The sequence below is a fragment of the Uloborus diversus genome, chromosome 4 (genome assembly GCF_026930045.1).
Source record: "Uloborus diversus isolate 005 chromosome 4, Udiv.v.3.1, whole genome shotgun sequence".
Taxonomy (NCBI): Eukaryota; Metazoa; Arthropoda; class Arachnida; order Araneae; family Uloboridae; genus Uloborus; species Uloborus diversus.
This window is the reverse complement of record NC_072734.1, coordinates 79675903-79701399: the sequence shown is the minus strand read 5'-3', so window position 1 is coordinate 79701399 and position 25497 is coordinate 79675903. Positions and strand designations below refer to the sequence as shown.

At 30.3% G+C, this 25497-nt stretch overlaps 2 protein-coding genes across 2 annotated transcripts in view; one reads left to right on the top strand and one right to left on the bottom strand.

Moving 5' to 3' along the window:
• LOC129221607 (E3 ubiquitin-protein ligase synoviolin-like) overlaps positions 1-8922 on the bottom strand; it is a 29299-nt gene extending 20377 nt beyond the window's left edge. The window contains 7 exon segments of the mRNA XM_054856128.1: positions 1892-2018; positions 4048-4151; positions 6257-6305; positions 6391-6543; positions 6636-6728; positions 8793-8849; positions 8851-8922. Of these exon segments, the coding sequence (XP_054712103.1) occupies positions 1892-2018; positions 4048-4151; positions 6257-6305; positions 6391-6543; positions 6636-6728; positions 8793-8849; positions 8851-8922 (655 nt within the window).
• An 8179-nt stretch (positions 8923-17101) lies between these two features.
• LOC129220160 (atypical kinase COQ8B, mitochondrial-like) overlaps positions 17102-25497 on the top strand; it is a 43586-nt gene continuing 35190 nt past the window's right edge. The window contains exons 1-2 of the mRNA XM_054854515.1: positions 17102-17401; positions 25283-25478. Coding sequence (XP_054710490.1) covers positions 25290-25478 — 189 coding nt within the window. The 5' untranslated portion in view covers positions 17102-17401; positions 25283-25289. The remainder of the gene's footprint in view (positions 17402-25282; positions 25479-25497) is intronic.

Below are 25497 nucleotides of genomic sequence, written 5' to 3'. Positions count from 1 at the left end.
ACTGCATGTTTCCTTAGAAGTTACTAAATTGCTCTTAATTTTCTTTAAAATATCCAGGAATGGATCAGAATGCCTTTTAAAAGTACGATTATGTGTCTTTTAAGTAAACATAGAACTGATATCCCACTCAAATGCAATAAAACATGTTAGAAATAGACAACATTTTGACTAAAAGCATTAAATGATGTTTTAAACTTTTTGCAATTACAGTTTAGAATATTCTGAAAATTTTTACTCTAAACAAGCAACGATAAAATTAAAATTTTTAAAAACCCCCAACTGAGTCGAAACTGTAGAATCAAGAGAGAAAATTGAAAATCCTTTTAAAAGCCTTATATTATTAAACATCAATTCCAAGTATTTTATTTGCTATTAAATATAAACTGGCAACAGATAAAAATTTTAAATCATTGCTTTTAATTTTCTTGTTGGCCAACAATGAATTCGGTTATCAATCGCGTGAATAAAGGTTTAGCTGTTATTCAAATCTGCTTCAAAAAATGTTATAATTCGAATTCTATGAAACATGGAAGTTCCAAACACATTCTATCAGACGCAGAAAAAAATTCTCTTTATTTTGGTATTAAATTTTTTAATTTTTAACTATGTTTCCACTGCAAAAATCGCAAAAACCTTTTAATGGTTTTTAATTAATATATTCATTAATTAATGTTATCCAAAGATGCAACCTAGCAAAGAACACTCTCTATCAATTCTCCTCTCGAACAAGTTTTATTTTTTCAAAATCGGTCCATTTGTTTGGGCGCTAGAGTGCCACAGATAGACACACAGACACGTCAAACTTATAACCCCCTTCCTTTGTGTGTCGGGGGTTAAAAATCAAATATCTTAAGAAAATTGTGATAGAACACTATTGCAAATATAATAAGAAAATGGTTTTTTGACAATCAGTATCCACAAGGGGTTCAATTGCACATTAAAGCAACAATATGCAGAGTAATCATTCCTAAAAACCAATACTTGAAATACATTGTGAGTAATAAGCAAAACTGAATGCATACATTAAACCTCAATTTACAATAAAAACATGCAAAATTACTCTACATGCCTGAGATGATAGTATTAAAGCAAACAAATTGGACGTACATTTGTTTTTGTACATAATCTAAAAATGCGAGAAACTTACAAAGAAGTGCTTAAACAAAAATAGTCCTGTAGACAACAAACAGAAAAATGGACACCAACATATAAGGCATATAACTAGCAAAATATACCTCTTCACAGAAACAAGAGTCAATATGAAGTTTTTACTTGAATTAGTAATTCTAATGACTTATACCAATATTTTTATTTTGTAATACACAGTTCCATTGAAACTAAGATATTAAAACCAGATGATAATTTTATGCAGACAAATATTTCTTTATAGTTGGTTTTTGATTATAAGCCTTTTTTTCTTCAGATTTTAGAGGCTAACCTGTATGACTCTTCATAGTTATCTATTAGAAAAAGGTAGTCCAAGTGTTCTAATTATTACACAAACATAGAAAAAATTTTGTCTTAGTAATATTAAGCAATAAGCATTGAAATTTGAGTGATTATGTGAACAGTGTAATTACATAAAAAGAAGAAATGTTAAGGGTTTATTTTAGCGTTAAAATTTTTTTAAGACTTGGTACATCAACCAACAAAGTGAGGCAGGAATTTTTTCTGAATAAAAAATTAATATATGAATAAATTTTCACAGAGATTTAATAATGATAAAGTGCATAAAAGCTTCTAAATAGCACAACTTTGATCTTTTAACACTGTTGTATAATTTTATAACTATTCTGCCCAAAACATATATTTCAATTATCTGAATAAATGATAGTCTGGAGGGTTGACAGTCAGAAGAAAAATATTACTGTATTTTGTTTTTTAAACTTACCCATCACCAGTTCACTGTATAAAAGAAATACAGCTTTGTTTTCCCATGGATTTTCACTTTGAAGATCATAGGAATGCAAAATATATTTCATAAAGATGTTGATCACAACACTCAATAGTATGGCATACTATAAAAGAAAATTAATATATAATGTGCTGAAAAGATGACATATTAATCAAAGTGATTGTTTCAATACTAACAAATTTAAAATGTATTTAAAATATAAAATTTAAAAATTACATTACTTAATTTTAACAACTAATTGTTCATGAAAACTACATAGAGACAGATTAAAAATTTCAGAAATGAATTGGTCCATGAATAAAATTAGCATGGAACTTTAACTGTATTTGAATACTGCAAGCTACAACATACTAGTCCAGTAACAATTACATGAATAATACTTAATCAGGGGTCTGTCCAGGATTTTTCGCGGGGTCCGTTTTTTTGTGAAAAATCAAATACTTTTGTGAAAAATCAATTAATTTTGTGAAAAATCAATTAATTTTGTGAAAAATCAAATTAATTTTGCAAAAAAAAAAAAATGTAATAAGGAAATTTCCGAATTTTGATGGCGCAAATACTGCATCATTGACACTTAAAGTTGAGTGTTTTCCCTCTTTTCTGTAGAGAAGAACAGTTTTGAGTGTTTTTCTAGTATTCGGGATGGGGGGGGGGGGAGGCATCGCTCACTGAGAGATGGGCACTCCTCAAGTATCAATATTTGTCTACGATTTTACATCACTTTAAATTATACTAGAAATGTTATTTGTATAGTATTTAAAATAAACTGTAAGAAAAAAATGCAGGCAGGGTTTCAGCATTTGACTTTTTGACCCAAGACACTGTTGAAGAACACAGAATTTCGTTTAAAACTTAAAAACTCGATGGCTTTTACAAAAACATAAAAAGATTTTATTTGTTTACCTTTTAACAAAGCATACTAAACATTGGAAATTCGAAAAATCCGATTCCTATAGTGGATGCAAAGAGATCATAATCCTGAAAGTCAAGGCATCAAAAATATATAAACGGCTTGTAAAAGAAATATTTTTGATAAAATTATTTTAGAACTGCACTTTAGAGTCTGTTATTTCTAGTGTCTGTGTCTAGATATTTATGATAAACATATCAATATCTAGACACAGTTGAAGGGAAAAAAATTAACCATAGATTCAGCATTTTAATTTTGACTCATAAAAGAAAATAGAATTTCGCTTCAAAAACTTTAAATAAGCCTTGTAACAAAAAGAAGAGACTTTTCATTCTTTTGCATCCTAATAAAGCAAAGTTTAGCTTGAAAAAAGAATAAAACATGATTCTCATATCGGATGTAAAAAAATTGCATCTTTCAAAATGTGGGCATCTAAAGGAAAAATAAAGGTAAATAAAAGAGTATTTAAAGTTAATTATCCTTTTTAGCACTGAAAAATCAAACCGATATATAACTTTCTCCCAAAATAACAGGTAAACATCACACCCAAAGACGCTAAATGGCGATAAGTTTCAAGTTGGTAACCCTATCTGAAGCGATTCACACCCCCCCCCCCTATTATCATTTGCAGTTCTAAGTTTATTTCGCTGTATAGTATTGTTTATGAGCTCATGAGCGGGGAGAAAATTGCTTACCACTCTTTTTCAGAGAAAGTTGACGCTTTTTCAGAGAAGTTTATAACAACACCACTGCATAAAACAAACAAGCAAAATTATAAACCAAACTGTCTTTCAGCTGTTGATTTCTTTCAAAGAAACAAACAACAAGCATACATTTATTTGGTGGTAGTAGTTATTTATCACAAGAGTGCCTTTTTTTTTTTGCAAAATTAGCAGATTTTGTATAAGTTGTTACCTCTAATTTAACTTTTTAAAAAGGTTCCAAAAATTATCGTTTTTGTGTTTTTATGCGGAAATTGAGATTTGCTCTTTCAATAAACAATTTGTGAAAGATCTGTTTTTGTTTATCAGAGTTTTGTGAAGGGTTCGTTTTGGTTGATCGGGATTTTGTGAAGGGTCCCTTTTGGTTGATCCCGATTTTGTGAAAGGTCCGTTTTTGGTTGATCCAGTTTTTGTGAACGGTCCGTTAATGGACCCAAATTTCCTGTGGCCAAACCCCTGTTAATATAAATCATAAATAAAGATTTGCAAAGAATTCTTACCTCAAAACCAAAAACTAACTGCACTGAAGCGCCTTTGGTTAATGTACTATGAAATGCATGACTGACAAAAAAGTAATCCAAAACTCCCAAAAGAATAAGTAAAGCTGTATTCAAAAAAAAAAAAAACTTCATTAGTAAAAGATGTTAACATTGTCTGTAAAAATAAACTTAAAATATTATACACCATGAAGGAATTCTGTTTGACTAAACTGAAATGGAACCGATTGAGAATGACAGTATACTTTAATCATTTAAGTATTACTTCAACTTATGTAATGCTGAATACTTTTAAAATTTCAACACTGTAAGAACTAGCTGTTTTAAGGGGCATATGGTTCATACTTTACCCAGTCAGCTCTAGTCAATCTTTAATAAGTTAAAGCACCTTAAAATTGTATTCTATACCACTGGCATAACTATGTTTTTACGGTTACAAGTTCTATAATATTTTTAAGACAAGAAATACTCCTTACTAACAATGGTAATTTCATCTCATACAACATAAAGTAAGTCTCTTTGAAGTTCCATTAGCTTTATAATTTTGCACTCATTTATACTAACATGAAGGAAGAAAAAAAAGAAAAGAAAATGAGTATACAGTGAAGCACTGTTTATATGTTTCTCTTTTATTACGCTTTTATAAATTATACGTTTTCAAAATTGGTTCCTACAAATCTAATACACATTAACCAATACCTATTATACGTTTTTTTCGTTTGTACGCTTTTTTCATACAGTCCCTTCAAAAACGTATAAACGGTGCTTCACTGTAGTTTTTAAAGTCTAATAACTTAATAAATATTTTCCACATTTTTCAGCACTACTCTGCTTAGTATGGTCTTTTTTTTTCCTTTCTGAAATTTACTAATTAGTAATTCAATCTTAGACCCAGTAGCTTTTTTTTTTTTTTCCATCTGTGGCGCAAATTAAAAGTCAGAAAAACAGTCTGCGAAATAAACCAACAAATGATTAATCATATAATCTATCTCTCGGCTTGGAGAAATGCTGAAAAAAATAAAGGTGCATGGTACTTGGGGAATTATATCCCGTAAAATACAGTACAGAATTTCATTAACTGAAATGCAACACTTTTTTCCTATAGGTGAAAACTGGGAAATTTGGTTAGTAGCCAGTGGCCGGTAGACTCAATTTTATTAGTGGCCACTTTTTTCCAGTTAATAGCCACTTTTTAAAATGGCAACTATAACAAAAAAAAAACTATCATCACAAAACATTAAACATTTTTCTCTCTAAATCTATAACCTGCCAACTATTCATGAGCATATCCCAGAAGATATATGCAAAATGCATTTAATTTGAAACCGGGCGGAAACAGACATTAAAATCTTGCACATGTTTCTTTTTGTATGAAATTTTAAGAAAGAATGAATTTTTTGAACATTCACTTCAATTTTGCGCTTTCCACCGCGTGATCGCTGAGCAGCCATCGCAAGGCAGGGGGCACGTGTCAGAGTTCAAAGTGCAGAGTGCTAATGAGTAATGACGGTTCACACTTGCAGCTAAATTTCTCCCTGTTGCGGTGGGGAAAAGAAGTGGGGAAACGAAATGCTTCTTTGGAGAAGCAAGGAAGCTTTGAACAGGGGGGAAAAGTGATTATACATTGGAAATCCTAGTAGAGATTGACTCGGCAGGGGTGGCGATTGGGGGTGGCGACCGATAACAATATTTTTACTCGCCACTTTTACAACTTTAATCGCCACGTGGCGAGTGGCGACCGCTAATTTTCACCTATATTTTTTCCTCAAAAAATTTTAGGCTTTCCCCTATTACAAAATAGTCCTCAGACATACTCGGAAATATGCGACTCCCTGTCAGAGCACTGCGCTGTTCCTGCTACCAGGTTAACAGACATCACAAAGGGACTGTCACTTTAACCTATTTTAATCGTATTTGCCAAAAATTAGACCTTTTAAAAGTATTTATTGTAATGGAGGTTAAAAAATTGATACTGGCACCATCAATTCTTATCTTATTTATTTTAAAAAATTATAAAGCTAATCAGAGTAAATTATTTTTAAAAATCCATATGTAAACTCTTACATTTTCTGCACATGTTTCCCATTTAAACAATAAATATGTTCTGAATTCTAAAATTATAATTTTGGACACTTTTAAAATTTTCCTGCTTTTTTTTTTTTTTTTTTTTTTTGGCAAAGTCAAAACATGTCAAAATAGAAAACAAACTCACATGACACTCGAATATGGAAAAGCCACGATATGACTGGACTTCTTTCCATCTTAAAAAAAGAGCATATTATTAGATTCAATTATCCATTTTAAATATGTAAGTTCAGTTGTAAGAAAATTTAAAATATGTCTTACATAATCCACCCTATCTTCGGCAAGCCAATGGAAACATTTTAGAAAAAGAAGTAACGTAAAAAGTGCCACAAACTTAGGGCTGAAATCATCTCGAAATACTGTGAATGCGAGACATGTTTCTGTAACAGCATACCAAGACCTTTCAATTAGATGCTGGAAAAAAAAATTTTTTTTTTGACTAAATTAAAGCAACACGAGAAAAGTTGTAGCTCCTATAAGAAAATGGTATATTCAAGACTACATACTTCTGTTTCTGCAGCTCTTAACTGGCCAAAAAAGATTTTTCTCATTAATTTACCCATTAGAAGCACCAAAACAAATGCTTGCAGATAGATAACCTAAAAAAGAAATTATAATGGTCACAATGACAAACTAAGTAAAATTTAGGCTAATTTGAAAAAAAAAAAATCTATAGGGCTAAAAATGAATGTAAAGTTTCGAAAAAGGCAATAAACAAAGACAAATTATGAACAGTAATATACTACATACAATTACTAAGTTTTCATAAAAAAATTCATAATAGTTTTAGAATACAGAAAAATGAGTAACAATGTTTCATAAACTTTTATTTTTTAACTGACAAAAGAAGCTTAATGCTTCCCAATAACCATGAAAATGACCTAGTGATTTTATAATTTGTATTTCATAGTGCATAAAAAATCAAATCCTCAACTAAAGCAATACCAGGGTTTATAAACTTGTGGTTAAAAAAAATTCCCTTACTTTTCCAGGTTGTTTTCCAGAAAATTCCAGATTACTCGCTTCACTTAAAATTAAGTTTAAATAGCAATATTTTTAAAAATAATTAAAATTGTTGAATAAAGTAGCAATGTGGAAGAACTGAAACTTTCCCCTTTAGATTAAAAAAAAATCTTGGATTTTTTTTTTTTTTTCCTTTTCTCTATCATAATTTAGGGTTTCTTTTAACAATTTGTTCAAAATCTTTTTAATTTGTTTACCACTTGTTAAAAACAAAGTATTATCAACTTATTTTAGCGTTTCTTCAATGTCATGCATAATATTAGCATTTTGCTGTAATCAGGCAGTAATTATTTAGCATCCGCTTTTGGTTTACAGTACTTTTTATTTTCTTATTAGTACATAACACAAACCATTTTGAACAAAATACAAAGCTATTTTTCAGTATAAATATGATTAACTTGTTGCATTGATCGGCACACCATGTAATGCATAATAACAAAAATCAACATCCACCGATCATAGGCCAATGCCGATAATCATTTTTTTTCCCTTTCGCATACTAAAGGATGTTTACATTAAAAATTTTCTTTTCTATAAAATAATTGATTTTTAAAAATTTATAATTTACAGTTGGATTCCAATTAATGCGAGAGATGTGTTCCAAGACTCCTCGCGCAAGTCAAAATTTCGCGATGTGGAAAAGTGTTGCCCATATGATTTTTTATTAACATACCCAATCATTTTAGACATTTTAAAACACCTTTAAAACTGTTTTAGACCATTTTTCAACCATATATTAAAGTTTCTTACATAAAGAGCTGAATCTGCACTGTATTTTTTTAAAAGCTGCATTATTCAACATAAAATACTATTAGGATGCACAAAATCAATTATCAATGGGAGAGAGAGACAAAAATAAAACAATTACGGTACGTACAGTATGTAGTAATAATAAAGCACTGCACTGTAAGATACAGTTTTGATATAATATGTTACATTTATAACATAAAAATTGAAGATGATTCATGCTGTGTAATCTGTTAACCTTAAAAAATATTTTTAAATACAATAGCTTCGCATTTACTTTTATAACATTTACATCTATGCCGACACCCTTCTTTCAGGGTCTCTATAATTTACAACACAAGAGTAGATTCTAATTTCATATTGTTTGCATTTTGCTGCCCCCCCCCCTTGGACGGCCACCCTGTTAAAATGCATTATAAGGTCTACCGACCGATGGAATAAAAAATTCATACTACTAGCATTGCAAAACATCTTTGCACTTTTAGTCAGTATGCTTTGTATTGTATATTAAGGTGAAACTAACAAAAAAATATTGCAAATCAATAGAAGATACTAAAATATTGCTGTACAATCAGGGCAAACTAGGTGTCCTTTCCACAATGAAAAATTTTACTGTGGCTTGACCCATATGTACATTAGGGTTATGATTTAAACGTTTAAAAAATTTCTTGTGGTCATAATTGGTGAACTTTTGTGTTCTAATTAATTACAAAATTGTAGCAGTTGTGTCCGAAAAAAACTTTCTACATGAACTTATTTCAAGTTCAGTGTATTAAATATATAATACAGTAACCTGTAGCAACTTACAAGAAAATGTCTCCATACTTTTGGCTCTGTAATAGTGTCATATATAGATATTATATACATATCTAACTTAATTATTTTGTACTTACAGCCATGCTGGGATTTGATTTTGTGATGTAAACCACAGAAGGATAAAATTGCTTTTTTTTGATAATATGCGCTTCCAACAACTGCCACTGTAAGGACCACACTGCCTAAACTAAGTAATGCAGCCCTCATTTTTAACGACAGGCTGGAAACTCTATGACACCAACATCTGGGAAATAAAGTAGATATTCTTGAAATAAATATGGAATAACAATACGTTATATATTACATCATATTTGCACAATGGCAGATGCCCTCCCCCCCCCCCTCAACCCAGAAAAAAAATTGAAAAACTTTCTGGAAGACTACCAAACCTCTCCTTTCCCCAACATTGTGTACCCCACAAAATATTGTCTGAAATTGCCTTCTTAGGAACTTAAACTCAAAAATTTTCTAAGGGAGAATCCCTGAACCATGTCATCAAAAATCTTTAAAATTTTTGGAGATTCTATTTTGAAATCCTAATGTAACCAAATTCACACTACAATCACGGTTTTTAGAATTCAGTTCTAAAAAACTTCCGCGATAAGACTATAAAACTTCACTTATCCCTTACACCACTAAAAAATCTAAAATCCCATATTTCGAAGAGCAAGATCAACATATTTCCAGGGGAGAATTTTGACACCCATGCTTTATAGTGTAATGTCTTTAAAGAAGACCCACAATTGCGTTTTAGAAAATTCCAAAAAAATTTTGTTAGAGAGCCCCCAAGCCCTTCCCCTAACATCGTTGAAGATCCTTTAACATTACGTTTTTTAAGCTTCAATATCGAAAAAATAAGGGACAGTTCCAGAACTCCATTCTTTCCCTTAATGCAGTGTTCCCAACCTTTAAACCACTATCTTTCTTCCTTTAAAAAAAAAAAACAAACCCATGAGTTGGTGCTTTTTTTTTGTTCTGATATTTTTTTTCCAATTAAAAAATAAAATTTTGCATTCTTATTATCTGTAGTAGATTAGTGTTAAAAAAATTTAAAAAAAGACATCATAGAATAACTGAACATATTATTACAGAAGGGACATACATGAGCAGTTCTCAAAAGCTGGGAGCAAACACAGACCTCAACTTTGAAGCTTTAACACCAAATAACTTTCATTTTAATAAACTCAAAAATTTTTGAGTTAAATTATAATACTGTATGAAGACAAGTTGACATAAATTATGGAAAAAATGGCTTTTCGAATATCCTTAAAAAAAATATTTTCTCTTCTAAAATTCACATTTTTGGACATTCAAAACGTTAACTGAGCAAATGAACCATCAAAAAAAAAAAAAATTTTTTTATTATTATTTCCATACGTTTAAAAAAAAAATTTAGGGTATGAATCTCAAACTGAATAATTTTTTGATGATATTTTCCATAAATTACAAAAGTAAAGACATATTATTTATTTTGTAAATGATTTTAGAAAAAAAAGGAAGTTGAAAGCTTGTTGTATGTCCAAAAGTTACAATCTGAACAATGCTATTATTTGAAAACTAAATGTATGATTTATATGTTTTAAAGGTATTTTTCGATCCTCAAAATCAATTTTGAATTATTTCAAGTGTTTTCATATGTTTTTATGCAGTATCTTTGAAGTAAAATCATTTTTCTTAAACATATATGTGAGATGTCCAAATTGCGTTACAATCTAGATGCTGATAATTCTGTCCATTTATTCAATATTATAAATGATCTTCTGTCTTGTAACCTTAATAAAAAAGGCTATTATAATGTTAATTTCTTTAATCTATTGGTACTTTGCACAATTAATATGTTATGAATTGAAAATTGCATAAATAACAGTAGAAACACAAGTTTTGATCATAACGAACGCATTTAAGTAAACAAAACGGCGTTAAAAATCACCAAGCAAACCCCGATTGGCCACAACTCACAGCATACAATAAGCAAAGGGTTACCAGCTGGGAATTCCGGTTTTCGCCAACAGCATTGGTTTTCGCGACTTTATCACCTGCGCTGGCAAAATGCATGGGGGGGGGGGGGTCATAATCTACGAAACCATAACAAAATTTTATTATTTAAAGACCAGTATATAAAGTCATTCATGTACTTCATAAATCCTCTATTTTTCATTTCAGAATTTAAAAATAGGTAAAATTTTCATTGGAAAAGTTCAAAAACTGAAACTTCCACTATGATGATGTCCAAAATTTGTTACCTACTAGACAACTGTATGTCCAAAATCTGTTACCTACAGACCGATCCATTAAATTTGCTATTTATTAATTTTTATAAATATCTGCTGTCTCTTTATGTTTGTATATGATGTTCTAGGTGCAATAAAACCAAAATTTATGTCAAATTTCAAAATTTTTAAAAATTGCCCAGAATTAACTTTTTTGTTCCCACCTTTTGAGAACTACCTACAACATGTAAGTCCCATTTTTTCAAAATTGAGTTAGCTGTGGTTTTACCATATTTTTATGGAGAGAAATCGTCTAGTGTAGAAGGGAAGTGAATCCTGGAACAACAAAGCACTCTATTTTGGGGCCACAATTTTGTTTATTGCACAAAGGGCATAAGTCCCAGACTTATGCCGTTTCTGTTTTCAATGCGATATGAATATGGCATGATCATAGAAGAGCTAGATTTTTTGGCATAATGAAGTAAAAACAAATAACACCTTTACTCTAGCATTATTACGGTTGAGGCCAGGGTTGGCTTTTTGCCGGCAGAAACTGGTTTTTGCCCTGCCAGTGGCAGAAACTGGTTATAACCGGTAAAAAACCGGCAGAAACTGGTAGAAACTGGCAAAAACTAGAAAACATTTTTAATAGCTCTAGTAATTACTTAATGACAGGCAATTAAGTAAAATGAAAAATATAACTCCATTTCGTCATTGCAAAAACTTAATATAATAGTTATTTAATGATTAGTGTAAAAATATGTTAAATAACAAGACTGACATTTCCAAAGCAAAGTAAAATTTATCATAGTTGAAATTGCTATGTGTTAGAAATTTTAGCCTTGTAATGTTGTAAGTAACAAATTTTTCAGTTTGTTGTTTATAATTATTTTGTTTGCATTTAATATAAAGTGTAATATATATCAAATATTTAAATAAATACAAATTTATTGCATTAAACTCTAAAATACAAGAACTTGTCATTTTACACTTAATATAACTTGAATAAAGCTATTCTCAAAGAGCTTAATCAAGCAGTTACTGATAATCATTTACTCACCTATATGCTCCATCCAAAGTATTTGGGAGTGAATTTATCATGTAATCAAGAAGAAGTGCCCGGACTTTACTCACAAATATTAACCATGATTATGTACCTTATACCATTGCTTTACAAAACAAATCGACCCCTTTTCCCAAAACCTATTTTTCCAATCACGTTGTAACAAATACTCCAAATACCGCACGGTGGTCCAGTTTGAAAAAATGTGCTATAGATGAAAGTTTTGTGAATCTTGCTTGTTCTTTGAGGATAATGCCAGCTAGTTCTGCTGGGATTGAAAGAATCTTCTCAAATTTCTCCATTGTGCACAACAAATTGGGGAAATTGGTTAGGTTTAGAAACAGCGTCAAAACTTTTCTTTTGTTACAGGCTGCTGCAGTGTGAAAACAATGTAAAATTTGATTTTGAATGGTGATAGTGTTGTAAATAAATTGTATTTGGGTTAATATTTAATTATTTTTCTTATACATTTTCTATTGTATGTCAGGAATTGCATTTGTGTCTCTTTTTGAGTTTCTGCCAGTTTCTGCCATACATGTGGCAGAAAGGGGTTTTTGCCATGCCGGTTTTAACCGGTTTCTACCAGTGGTTTTTACCGCCTTGGCAGAAACCTGCCAACCCTGGTTGAGGCAGGTCCATTATTTAGGGTGTCTAGGGAGGGGGGATTTCCCCAACTTTGAAAAGTTGATTCTTTTGCATTAATAATTTAAATAGCCATGGTTTTCATAGCTTTCCGATAAAATTTGCTTTGAGTAGACGCCCTTTAGCCCCCACCCACCTGAAAAAAGTTCAAAGTTATGGTAGAAGTAAGGCAGAAAAGTATCCGAAGGAAATTTTCTGATTTCTCAGGGATTTTATCAACATCACACCAGGAACTGTAAAAACTGCCCTCTTTGAGTGATGTATATACACTGGTCAAAATAAGAACCACGCTGTAGGGAGACTTTTTTTTTTTGAAAAAACACAGAAGAAATTTAAAATGATTGCTCATAACTTTCCTCTGAGAACATTCATTTGTCCTTTGTGATCTGGATTTGAAACAGCAAAATGAATGTTAAACAGATATGACATTAATGAAATGTCAGGGGTGATTTTGGTAAAACGATTCTACAGGATAACAAATGTTTTCAATTCTTGTTGACAAATGATGTTTAAACATTTCATACAACAATCAAGAAACGGTTTCAGACTAGCTATTTTATAGACGGCTTTCAAGAGCATACTGCACAGTAATGATTTTAAAGTAATGCTTGTCAGCTGAACTACCCGTGGCAATATTGAGTACAAAAAGAAATTTTTCATAATCAGGGTCTGGCCAGAGGATTTTTGGGTTCGCTAACGGACCCTTCATAAAAAACGGATCAACCAAAACGGACTTTTCACAATATCCCAAATCAACCAAAACAGACCCTTCACAAAATTCTGATAAACAAGATCGGATCTTTCACAAATTGTTTATTAAAAGAGCAAATCCTGAAAGTAAAATAAAGCATTTTTCCGTGTATAAAATCAATAATTTCTAGAACCTTTTTTGAACTCAAATTAGAGTTATCGCTTATACAAAATCTGCTAGTTTTGCAAAAAAAAAAAAAAAAATATGGCACTCTAGCAATGCTCCTGCAAGCGATAAATAACTGCTACTGCCAAATAAATATAATGCTTGTTGTTTGTTTCTTGGAAAGAAATTAACAGCTGAAAATAAGTTTGGTTTTAAATATTATTTTGTTTGTTTGTTTTGTCACTGCTAATTATCAGTGGTGGTGAAAATTTTCCTGAAAAGGCGTTGGTAAGCACTTTTCTCCCTGCTCATGAGTTACTAAACAAAAATAATATATATCAGCGAAATGAACTAAGAACTGCAAAGGGATAGTAAGGGTGGAGAAAAAATATGATCGCTTCAGATAGGGTTACCAACTTCAAAATTATCACCACTTAGCATCTGACGTTGAACCTTTATAATGACTTGTTTAGAAAATATTCTCATCATTTTACAAGCTTGTCAATATTTGCGTTTTTACGGTGCAGCGCCATGTTTAACTGTTATTTTGGGAGAAAATTATATGGGTTTGAGTTTTCGATGCCAACAGGGATAATTAACTTTAAATAAACTCTTTTAATTACCGTTTTTTTTCTTTAGATGCAAGATTCTCAAGATTGCATTTTGAAAAATGCAATCATTTAACTTCCGATATGAGAATCATATTTTGTTCTTTTTTCAAGCTAACTTCGCTTTATTAGGATGCAAATAAATGGAAGGTCTCTTTATTTTCATTAGAACTCTCCTTTCAAGTTTTAAAAGAAAAATTCCATTTTCTTTTATGAGTCAAAAATTAAAATGCTGAATCAATGGTTTAATTTTTTTTTTTTTTTTTTTTTTTTTTTGCTTCCAACTGTGTTCACAGATATTAATGATATGTTTATTGTAGGACTCTAAAATGCAATTTTAAATTAATTTTATGAAAAATATTTCTTGTACAAGCTGTTTTTATATTTTTGATGCTTTCACTTTGAGAATTGCGATCTCTTTGCATCCGCTATGGGAATTCGATTTTTCAAATTTTTGATGTTTAGTACGCTTTGTTAAGAGGTAAACAAATAAAACCTCTTTTTATTTTTGTTAAAATCACGGAATTTATAAGTTTTAAACGAAATTCTGTGCTTTATAAGAGTATCTTGGGTCAAAAAGTTAAATGCTAAACCCCCTTGTTTGATTTTTTTTTTTTTTTTTTTTGTTACAATTATTTTTTTAAAATAATGTACAGAAATATTTCCAGTATAATTTAACATAATGTAGAATGGTAGATAAATATTGATACTTGAGAGAGCGATGCCGCCCCCCCCCCCCCCCTTCCGCCAAATACTAGAAAAACACTCCAGAATAATATTCTCGACATAGAAGAGGAAACCAATCAACTTCAAGTTAAATGATGCAGTTCATGCCATCTCTAAATTCTAAAATTTTGTTTTAACAAAAAAAATTTTTTTTTTTGCAAAATTATTTGATTTTTCACAAAATTAATTCATTTTTCACAAAATTAATTCATTTTTCACGAAATTATTTGATTTTTCACAAAAAATGGACCGGTGAAAAATCCTGGACAGACCCCGGATAATGTAGAGAGAATTAACGGATACCAAGATAATTATTCAGTGCAATTTTGAACAAAATCACATTAATATGTGAATCGAACTTGGTCCACAAAACTAGGCAAGAGAAGGACCGAAAAAGATTTCTATGTATTTGATGAATTTGAATAGTTTTATACAAATGTGAAATTTTTTTTTTTTCACTTTGTTAGTTTTTATTTTTTACTATTATTTTTTACACCAGACTTTATCTCATAATTTAAACAAGATGAGAGAAAGAGGAAAATACAAGATATATTTTCATAAGATAATGATTATACATACGGACTTAACCAATGATTTTTGTTACTTTGTTGTATTATTTTTGTCATAAATCAGTTTAAATCTGTTTTACTTGATTTACATTTTCATCAATCTGAACTAGACTTTCAGGTTGTCGAGTGCAAAAACGATATAAGTCCAAATTTTTAAACAAATTTTAATTAATTTCAGTGACAAAATGAAACGTATAAGGTGAAATAATAATCCCACATATGGTTAGATTAGTTATAAAAACTCTTGTAGAATTTAGTTCATTTATGAATGAAATAAACACTTTTTATTGAATCCTGAAAAGTTTCATTTGTGGGACTTATACCCTTTTAATCGATTCAACTAAATTCAGAAGGCATGAAACTGCCAAAGCAGAATACTACTAAATTTGCAACGTACATCGCAGAGCAGATATACATGAGCTGCAGAACATTTCTGTTCAAATGTGAGAGGAAAACTCCGACAAATTTTCTGCAGAAATTCTAGATTTCAGTGAAATTTCCACAGAAATTGAAGATTTTCTGTAGATTTTGCAAATTCTGCAGATTTCTTTACATTAGAAGAAAATCTAAAACTCTCGGAAATTTCCCTCTTTGGATCGGAAAAGATCCCGTTGGTTGCTCATGCACACAATGCTGGAAGTGCTTGCAGAACAAATCTGGTCAAATGATTTTACATTGCAGAACATTGTCAAGTTTTCTGCTTTGGGGCATGAAACTCTGTTTTGAACAACTTTTTAATGTAGTTTTGTGCATATAGGCCGCAAAATGAATTTTTTTGCCATAATTACTTTATAATTAGCACTTTAATTTCAGTTCGTGTGCTGGTAGGACTTCTACACTGGTAAAAAAGAATTGTTTTGGCCCAGCTAGGACCAGCCTAGCTGGGCCCAGATCCTGTTGCTGGTCGTCACATTTGTATTTGTATTTGTATTTGTATTTTGATCGAACCAATACTGATGTTCAAACTTTGCAAAATGTAGAGTCCTCAACATTCAAATACTGCAGAACCGCCCAGTAATATGTTTGAGAACAATAATTTTTTTGAATTACCAAATATATGCTGTTATTTTTTTTTCCCTAAAATTTTCCTCCAACCAAAAACTTTTCAATTTATGGTAGAAATTATCAAAAGTCTTTTTTTTTTTTTTTCAAAAACATGATTATTAGAAAGAGGAAAGTATAAAATTGAATATAATACAACAGGGGAAGAAACTTTTTTGTAATAAAATCCTATAACATTTATGTCACTGTCAAATTTTGCACAAACAAATCGAGGCCAATGGAGTAAAATGATTGCAAAGAATATTTTTTACGATGCAAATGTTATAAATACCTCTAAAATCTGGAAAATAGTTATAGGGATAGAGAGAGAGAGAGAGTAATTGATCGATTTATAGATGAAGAAAATTCACGCAATCTTTTCTCTTTCCATCGAACAGTCATTAAAGAAATCGCAAGCAAAACAACGTCATATCGCATCAAAGCTTTAAAACATACGTGTAACAGTTAAAGATTGACTGTATAATAAAAAAAAGAATTTTTGAGGCAAATAAATAATAAAGTTTAAAGCTCTTTATTTATTTTGATTACTGGCATTTTTTCTGGTGGTCTTATATGAATGATTTTTTTAAAAATCGACTTTAGACAAACGTGGACTTTCAGCGAAAAAAAGCTTGCTATTTTAAGTACTTCAACTTTTCGCAAATGCCGTCTGCTCTCTGCTGGTTGCTAAGGTTAATAATAAGATGGATTATGTAATATCAATAATATTAAATAGCTAAAGCAACTTATGTAATGAAAGTCAAAAAAGAAACTTCTTTGCTCAGCGTTTTGATTCAAAGTCAAAGCAACATCCTTCATAGTCCTCCATGTGAAAGCTTTCTTTACTTATTAATTGCACTTAAATGAAGCTCTACACGCTTGCGGTTTATTTATTTGTTGTGATGAAAAATGACAGCAACTGCAAAAACTGAAGACAAAAGCAATTGTTTTTCTGAAATATATTGAATAATGTAAGAAATACTTAAATTACAAAACTCATTACTAATTTGTCTGATGCAAGTGCCCTTTTTTGCATGAATTCTAGTATCAATGCAACGCTTGCAAATTTCTTTTTTTTTTTTTTTTTTTTTTGTAAGTCAGTGATTTCGTTTGTTAGTATATAACATGCTTTTTGACAACATAACCGTGTTGTTGTTTTTTGCAAGTACGAAGGTTATTGTTTGTTTGGTTGTTTTGTTTTTATCAGCAACTAAATGGGTAATAAATCCGCAAAATGGTCTTATTTTTTCATTTTTTGCAACAAAAAGCGCAGAAAAATAAATTTTGCTGCAATTTTCCCTTAGAAGACACTTAAAAAATGTCCCCTTTCAAAATTTCTTTGATTGATGAGGTCAATTGCGACTTCTCTATATGGGTCCTTCTCCAGAAAAAGTAACTTTTGGCCACAAATATTTTTCAATTTAGAAACCTTTTGTTTTCTTTTTTTTTTTCGTTCTTACGTGAAAGTGTTACGGACTAGAAGTAACCATAAACAATGGCCCTGCTAAGTTCCAAGTATTTTACTCATAAATAAAAAAATGCCCTGTTCATAGAAATAAAAAAAGAAGAAAAACTTTTAATATTTAAAAATCAAGGCCATTTTAATTTTAAAGTAGTAATTTTGTTAATTTTTCAAACAATCAGCTATTTTAATGATTAGTGAGTAGTGATGTAAAATACCCGGGTATTTATTTTTAGGGGTAAATACCCAGGGTATATACCCGGGTAAATACCCAAAATGGGTATTTACCCGGGTATTTATTTCAAAAATTTATATTCAACTAAAATACTTTTCTGTATGTATTCCAATGTGTATATATACAGGGTGTTTTGTTTTAACCTTCAAGACCTCTATTTTTTGCAACCGTTAGTCCTAGATGCATACCTACAATTGCAAAAATGTTCAAAATCAGATGCAGACTTAAGATATTGAAAATTTGAAGGAAAAATATAAATATAAGTAAAAAAATACAAATTTTAACTTTTTACATGGGCCCCAGGTCCTCTGACTTATTGATATTTAGGGAAATAATCTCCATTGGAAAACAATTACAAAAAAAGTTTGACATTAGTACGACCAATATTCACTGAGATATGAAACGCAGCGTTTTGTGACTTACACCATTTTACACTCGCCGTCAGTAACATCTTTTGGGGGAAAATATAGCAGTTAATGAGTGGTTATATAAAATTATATGTGTGCAGAGTGTTTTTTCAAATTGTTCAAGGTTTTGCAGCGTGTTTTGCATATCACGGCATAACATTAGCATGAATTTTTGAGTCGAAATGAAAAATGTAAATACCTTGTGTTTTTTACTTTGCCAACCTGTCATTCTTCTGAAAGGGTAATAAGTTCTTATCTCATCTTCTGCATGGTCCCTTAAAACTTTCAAATGGAATATCTCCTTGAGTTTTGATTACACAAATGTCAAGTTTTTTTGTGTCAGTAAGTTTTAAATGCAGATCATTTCTCTAAATATAAGTTAGGGGACCTAGAGCCGTATAAAAAGTTAAATTTTGTAGTTATTGACTCATTTTTATTTCTGCTTCAAACTTCCAATATCTTTACGCTGCATCTGAATATTTTTGCAATTGGAAGTAAGCATCTAGGACTAACGGTTGCAAAAATAAAGGTCTTGCAGGTTAAAACGAAACACCTTGTATAAGCAACCATATACAAAACAATAAATTTTTCCCTAAAATTTGTATTTTGATCACATATTTAAAGAATTATTGTGTGAAACAACTCAGCAATCTAATATGATATTCACATTAAATGTGTTGGATATGCCTAATCAATCTTGATAGCCAAATTTCACATATAAAAAGCAATCCTACAAAAAGTAAAAAGCTTAACTGGTTACAAAAAAAAAGCAAACATCTTCTTTAATTATGGCATTGAAAAGAAAGATTCTTTGGTTCGCGATATGTTTCTTTCATAATTTCATTAAGTCTTTTGATAAAAAATATTATAAACTGTGTAATACATATGTATGTATCAGTTTTACCTATTATATATATATTTTATATTTAGATTTAAAAAAAAATTCTCATTCACTTTTTGCATTTTTTTTTTTTTTTGTAAAATATCCAGTTTTTGGGTATTTATCCAGGCCTTGGGTAAATACCCAAAAAATATTTACCTACCCACTGGGTATTTACCCGATCCACATCACTATTAGTGAGAATATAATATTAAACTCTCTTAATTAAAGTACGACTAAATTAGTAGTTTCAAATGTGTGTTAAAAAAGAGTATTTAGTAAAATTAAAGATATACTGGCAATTTATAATTTTGGTAGAATGCATATTATTGATGCATTTTTCCTCCTTCATTTATTTTCACCTCAGAAATAATGACTTTGATAAGGTCTATAACGGAGGTGAGGAATTTACCATTAATATAGGCCTAATAGATATATTTTTCAAAGAAAAATTTTTTTTCTTTGTTGCTACTATCTGCACACGTTGAGCATATGAAAACATGTTCACTTCTTTTCTTACATTTATTTACATGCCTGAAATTCAAGTTCACGGAGGTGAGAAGTGAGAATAGCCATACTCAGTTTTTTTTAAGCAAAATCTTATCTTTTTGTTTTTCGACAAAAATCTCACAACTTCAACTATGGCTGAAAATAACAAAGGGGCTCCCTTGTATCATAGAAAATAAAATTTGATGTCATTACTGCCATGTGTTAATGAGGAATGGCATTTTGTGTTTAGGCAATGGAGGTGAGAATTTATTCTGTAACGTGACTTCTTGTCCTACTAAAACGAACTAAAACACAATATTAAAAAATTAAATACACTTAAGCAATTAGTATTTCAGACACTTGTGAAAGGAATAATCAGTAAATAAGTATATACGTTTTATTAAACAAGTTATTAAGCAACATAAACAGTCACACAAGGTGTGTGACATGCCATGGAGGTGAGAATTCACATGTTGTGAACCAAAAATATACTAAAATAAAAATTATTTGTAAAAAATTGGTGGAAGGTTTAAATAGATATATTTTTGATGAAATTAAAAATCATTGTTAAATGAATTGTTCTGTTAAGTTTTTACTGTAAAAGGCATCTGATTGAAAAGTTACTTTTTGAAGAATGACCCATTTGATGGTAATTATAGAAGTTTTTAAAGCCAAGTATTGCCATTGTTTATTAGTGGATCATTGATGTTTGTAGACTAGAAATGTCTGATAACTTGTAAGTTACTTTGCATGTGCTACAAATTTCAAAATTTACCCACAAGCTCCCACTCAATGGCTTGTAATTTTTCAGGTGGAACTTTCTTCATGAATTAAGTATTCTCCCCCTTGCATTTTTTTAAAAAATTTTTAATGATTATTATTATTTTTTTAATTGTGTGCTATTTGTTCATACATCTTTTGTTAATGAAACTTTAAAAAAATATTTTTGTTATTACAACATCAAAAAAATCTATTCTTAGAAAATAAAGCTTGATAAAAATCTATCTGAATTTTTTACAGAATTTTTCCATGAGATTTCTGATCTGCTCATAAGATAAATTTTCATTGAAGTAAATGTCGATACTTTTAACCTGACTGCCATATGATTTTCAGAGGTTTAATTTTTATATTTCTTGTAATTTATTCTGATACATGCTTTAAGTACAAAATATGTACAGAGACCTTACATCAATTTTCAAAAACTTTCTCATAATCATTTGTTTAGCACATTTACATTTAGCCTTTAGACTGAAAGCCTTCATGTGGATTACATAAATTCTGTTGCTTGCAATAAAGTTTTTATTGCTCATGTGGGACAATTATAATTGCTAAATATTAACACAAAGCAGGTGTTCTCAGCTTGTACGCAGATAATAAATCTTTTGGTACTTTCATAAAAATTCATAATCATTACCCTCTTTCCTTGCAGCTGCTATTTTGCAATGTTCTCCTCATAAAATTCTAGTAATATAATTTTGTAAATATATAAAAAAATAATGTTGTATAAACTGTATTTAAACTTGAATTTTTTACAATGAATTCTTTTTGAATTTTATATTGAATACACTAACTTTCATATATACATGTTGAATTGTGTTCATTGTGCAAAAGTAAAAAACTTCAATGCTGATGTATACATAAATTTGAATAATTTAATTTTATGCATTTAGTTTTGAAAAAAAAGCATTAGACTATATGAATTCTTCCATTTACAAGTGTACTTAGGTAATACCAGGGGCGTAGCCAGAAAACTTTTCTGGGAGGGATTTTCAAAATCTTTTAAAAAATTGTTACTCTTTCGCATTCATTTGCAAAGCAAAAATTTTCAATATGTTTAATAAACGAAATTCTATGAATTAGTAATAATTTATTTATAACACTTGCTTAAAAATAATTAGAAATTTAAATTGATATCATCATGACTTTAAAATGAAGTGGGAAAAGCAAGTCATATTAAACATTAGTTTTACTTTAATCTTATATTAATTTTTTTGTGTGGGGGGAGGGGTCATGAGATCATTTAAAACCTCATCCTCTTCAAATACGGCAATCAATGTCTTTAAGAACGTAAAATGAAGTAGGGTGTGACTGCTTCCGTAATATTGAAAGCAGTAGATACATGTCTTGTTCAGGCCCAAATCTTAATTTTTGGCACCCCTGCAAAAAATCAGCAAGGTCCCTAACTGCCTACTGGATTTCTACGCCATTGAGAGCCATGGGAATCTTTTGTACTGTGAGCCCCCCTCTCTCTTCTTTCTGTATGAAAAAGTTCGTTTTTGCAATTTTCTTAAGTGGTTGTTTTCTGCAAATAGGATTTCTGTTATCTATTGTTTTTATTCGGAACCAATATCAATAAAATATAGGTTTTTCATTTTTTGCTTCCTTTCCATTCTTTTAAGGTTTGCTATTTTATTTGTTTACTAGCCGCCTGCGGCGACCAGCTGGTCCGTCTTTTTACGCCAAGGTTGCCGCCTTCGGCGGCTGCGTAAATAAATTTCGTGGCGGAATCAATCAATCTATATCTATACTATTATTAATTTGAATAGAATAATTTCTAGATCTTACCGTTTTCCCGGTAAGCGCGCCACACACACATCTTATTTCATCATAGCCGCCTGCGGCGACCAGCTGGTTCGCCTTCTTACGCCATTCGCCATTCTATGGAGGCAGCCACCTACGGTGGCTGTTCGGCTAACTTGTTATTTACCTTTTTATTTCAAATTTGCCGCCTTCGGCAGCTGTTTAAATAAATTTGGCAGTAGTATTAATCAATCCATCTCTATCTTTTTTTGTGCCATTCACATTTTTACGCAAAGATTGCCGCCTTCGGCGGCTATCTACCTTTACGATCTATCTCTAAAATTTCTTATCCATCTCCATTTATTTTAACCTTCCCGCCCATTTCCTAATAAAAACAAAGATCACTCAAAAAAACGCTTTTTTTTTTATTTAAAAAAAAGTTATCTCCAAAATTCCCCGTAGTGTGCAAAAAGTAACGTTTGACAAAAAAAAAAAAATTCGCTTGAAATAAATGCGCACAATTATGCAATGTAACCTTATATAGATACAGCAAAATGTCCAGCTTCGGCGGGGGAGGGGGGTGGAAAAAGAAATAAATGCAATCCCTAAATAAAACAAAAAAAAGGAAAGAAAAAAAGCAAGCGCTGCCGAAAAAACACGTGGTCATCACTTCATAAAATGTAGAAGTAAGCTGTATAGGTAAAAAAAAGATTAACATTTGTTTGCGATTAAGATTCCATCCTAAATATCGAATCGAAATCCAAATAGTGACGTCAGAGACATAAGAGATTGAAGAACGCTTTTTTTCGACCGATGCGTGGAAAGACATGATGTGTTCAGCATTAAAAAAATTGTAAAAAAAAAAACTATTGCTTATTTTTAAGAACTTTTCTCTTCTGAAGAGGGCAAAATATTTTTACTATTACCAACTTAAATTTTAGAAATGAGGCTTTAATACTTCTCGCAGGATGATATTAGAAAAAAATAAAACCCAGGAAAAAATGCAAATTAAAGGTTTTTTCAAAAATTCATAAAAAATACAAAAACTGTTCTATTTTCAAAATTTTTTCATTCATCATATTTAAAATTAAATTTCCTACACTATAGTGCAAAAAATATTTATGTAGTGCGATTGGTTCGGGGTCTGTGAGGTAAAACGTACTAAAAAGTGCAAAACAACACGTAAAACAGTAAATAACTATTTTTCTAATTAAAATTTCAAAAATCGAAGCCCGAGGTGCACATCTTCGGCAAAAACTGCAACTATGTACCAAATTTCATCTTTCTAGGTCTTACCGTGTTCCCGGGAAGCGCGCCACACACACACACAAACATCTTATTTTATTATATGTATAGATTGTATTCTATTTTAAATTAATCTTTTGCTATTGTATTCTATTTTAAAAAATAAGCTCCGATTTATTTGCAACAAACTGTACAAATTATTAGCGAATAGGAAACTTGGCTCTTCTTCCACTTTTCAAAGTTGGCCGTCTACTGTAATTAAAGCTTTAATTCATGGGAAAGTAATATATAATTGTATCAGAATGTGTCATTATCTAGCTAATCCAGTTGGACTAATTTGGGACAAAGAAAAATAATGGATTGTAAACGCAGCATCGGCAGATAATCCGCACTTCTGAATATGTAACTTTTAAAAATGTAAATACTGCAACATTTCTTATGGAAATTACTGTTATTTTTAATGGCAAAGAAAAAGGACTTGAATTCATATAAATTGGAAACTCTTCATGCTCCCAAAATTGCTTGATTAAATTGTTTTTTGCCACTTTCGGAAATTACTTTTGGACTGAGAAGGAATTTTGATATTCCTTGACGTATTAATTAGTAATTATTAGTAATGTAGTAATTAGTATTAGTAATTTAGAAGTCTGCTTGGTATGAAATTGTATCATGCAATAAATTCAAAACATATATATTTTTTTTAATTTATCAATATTTTCTGCATTAAAAATCATCCTTAACTTTTACTCTTTTGTCTTGAAAGATTGGGAAGGAACCTGTACCATTTTAAAAATCAAACTTGTGTTCTCTTAATGGCACGTACAATTTTAAATTTCTTTTTTCAAATTTAAAAATGTATATTGTTATTAACTACGGAGTATTTCTTTCTTTAAAGATGTCATGGCTGAATTTTTAATTGTTTTCAACTGGAGATGAAATGCATTAAGCATCAGAAAAATATGCGAACGTATTCAACTATTCGTTGAAAATTAAGCATTTTACTAAAGCTTTTTTTCCAGTTTTAGCTTTTTTGCAAAAGATCTATTGAGCTCAACTTAAACCCTGTTTCATTGTCGAACAAATTGCATTATTTTCATAGGTTAGCTGTAGACTGTGCCTAAGAACTACTTGTGTGTGTGTAGTTTAATGCACATTAATAACAATGTGATATTTTTAACATGTAATATGTTGTGGTTTTTTTCATTTTTTGAGTAATTTATTGGGTAATATGTGTGTAATGATAGCTAAGGAGTATTATTTCATGTCTATTGGGTTCTCAAAATGGTTAAAAACGCATTTAAAAGATCATAAAAAAGTATTCCATGCCCTAAATAGAAAAATAATCAATTTACAAGTAAATAATCCTACTTAGCCAAAATTGACTTATCATGGTAGAATCTGGAATGTGTTATCCACGATAAATGAAGGTTAACGGTACATTTGCAAAAATAATTTTCTGCTGTCATGATCCTTTTGTGAATTGTAAAAGTAGTCTGTCAAGTACTGAAAATATGTAAATATTGTAACTGAATTGAATAAAAATTTCTATGAAAATGTAATTTTTGATGTGGAATTGACTTTGTGAAATAATAATTTTATTGTTTCCTTAATCAGATAAATCATGAAGCGTGCAGACTTCACCGTAATTTTGAACGGACTGGAACTTGTTGCAAGAACATTTATCAGGATAAATGGGAGTAAAATTGATCACACATGGCAAAACTCAAGCCTCAACAGTGTCTCTAAGTCTCTCATTACTTCTGCAGAGGAAAATCTTAGCACAGTATTTACTTATCCAGGCAAAAGTAATGTAAGTTAATTTTCCAAGT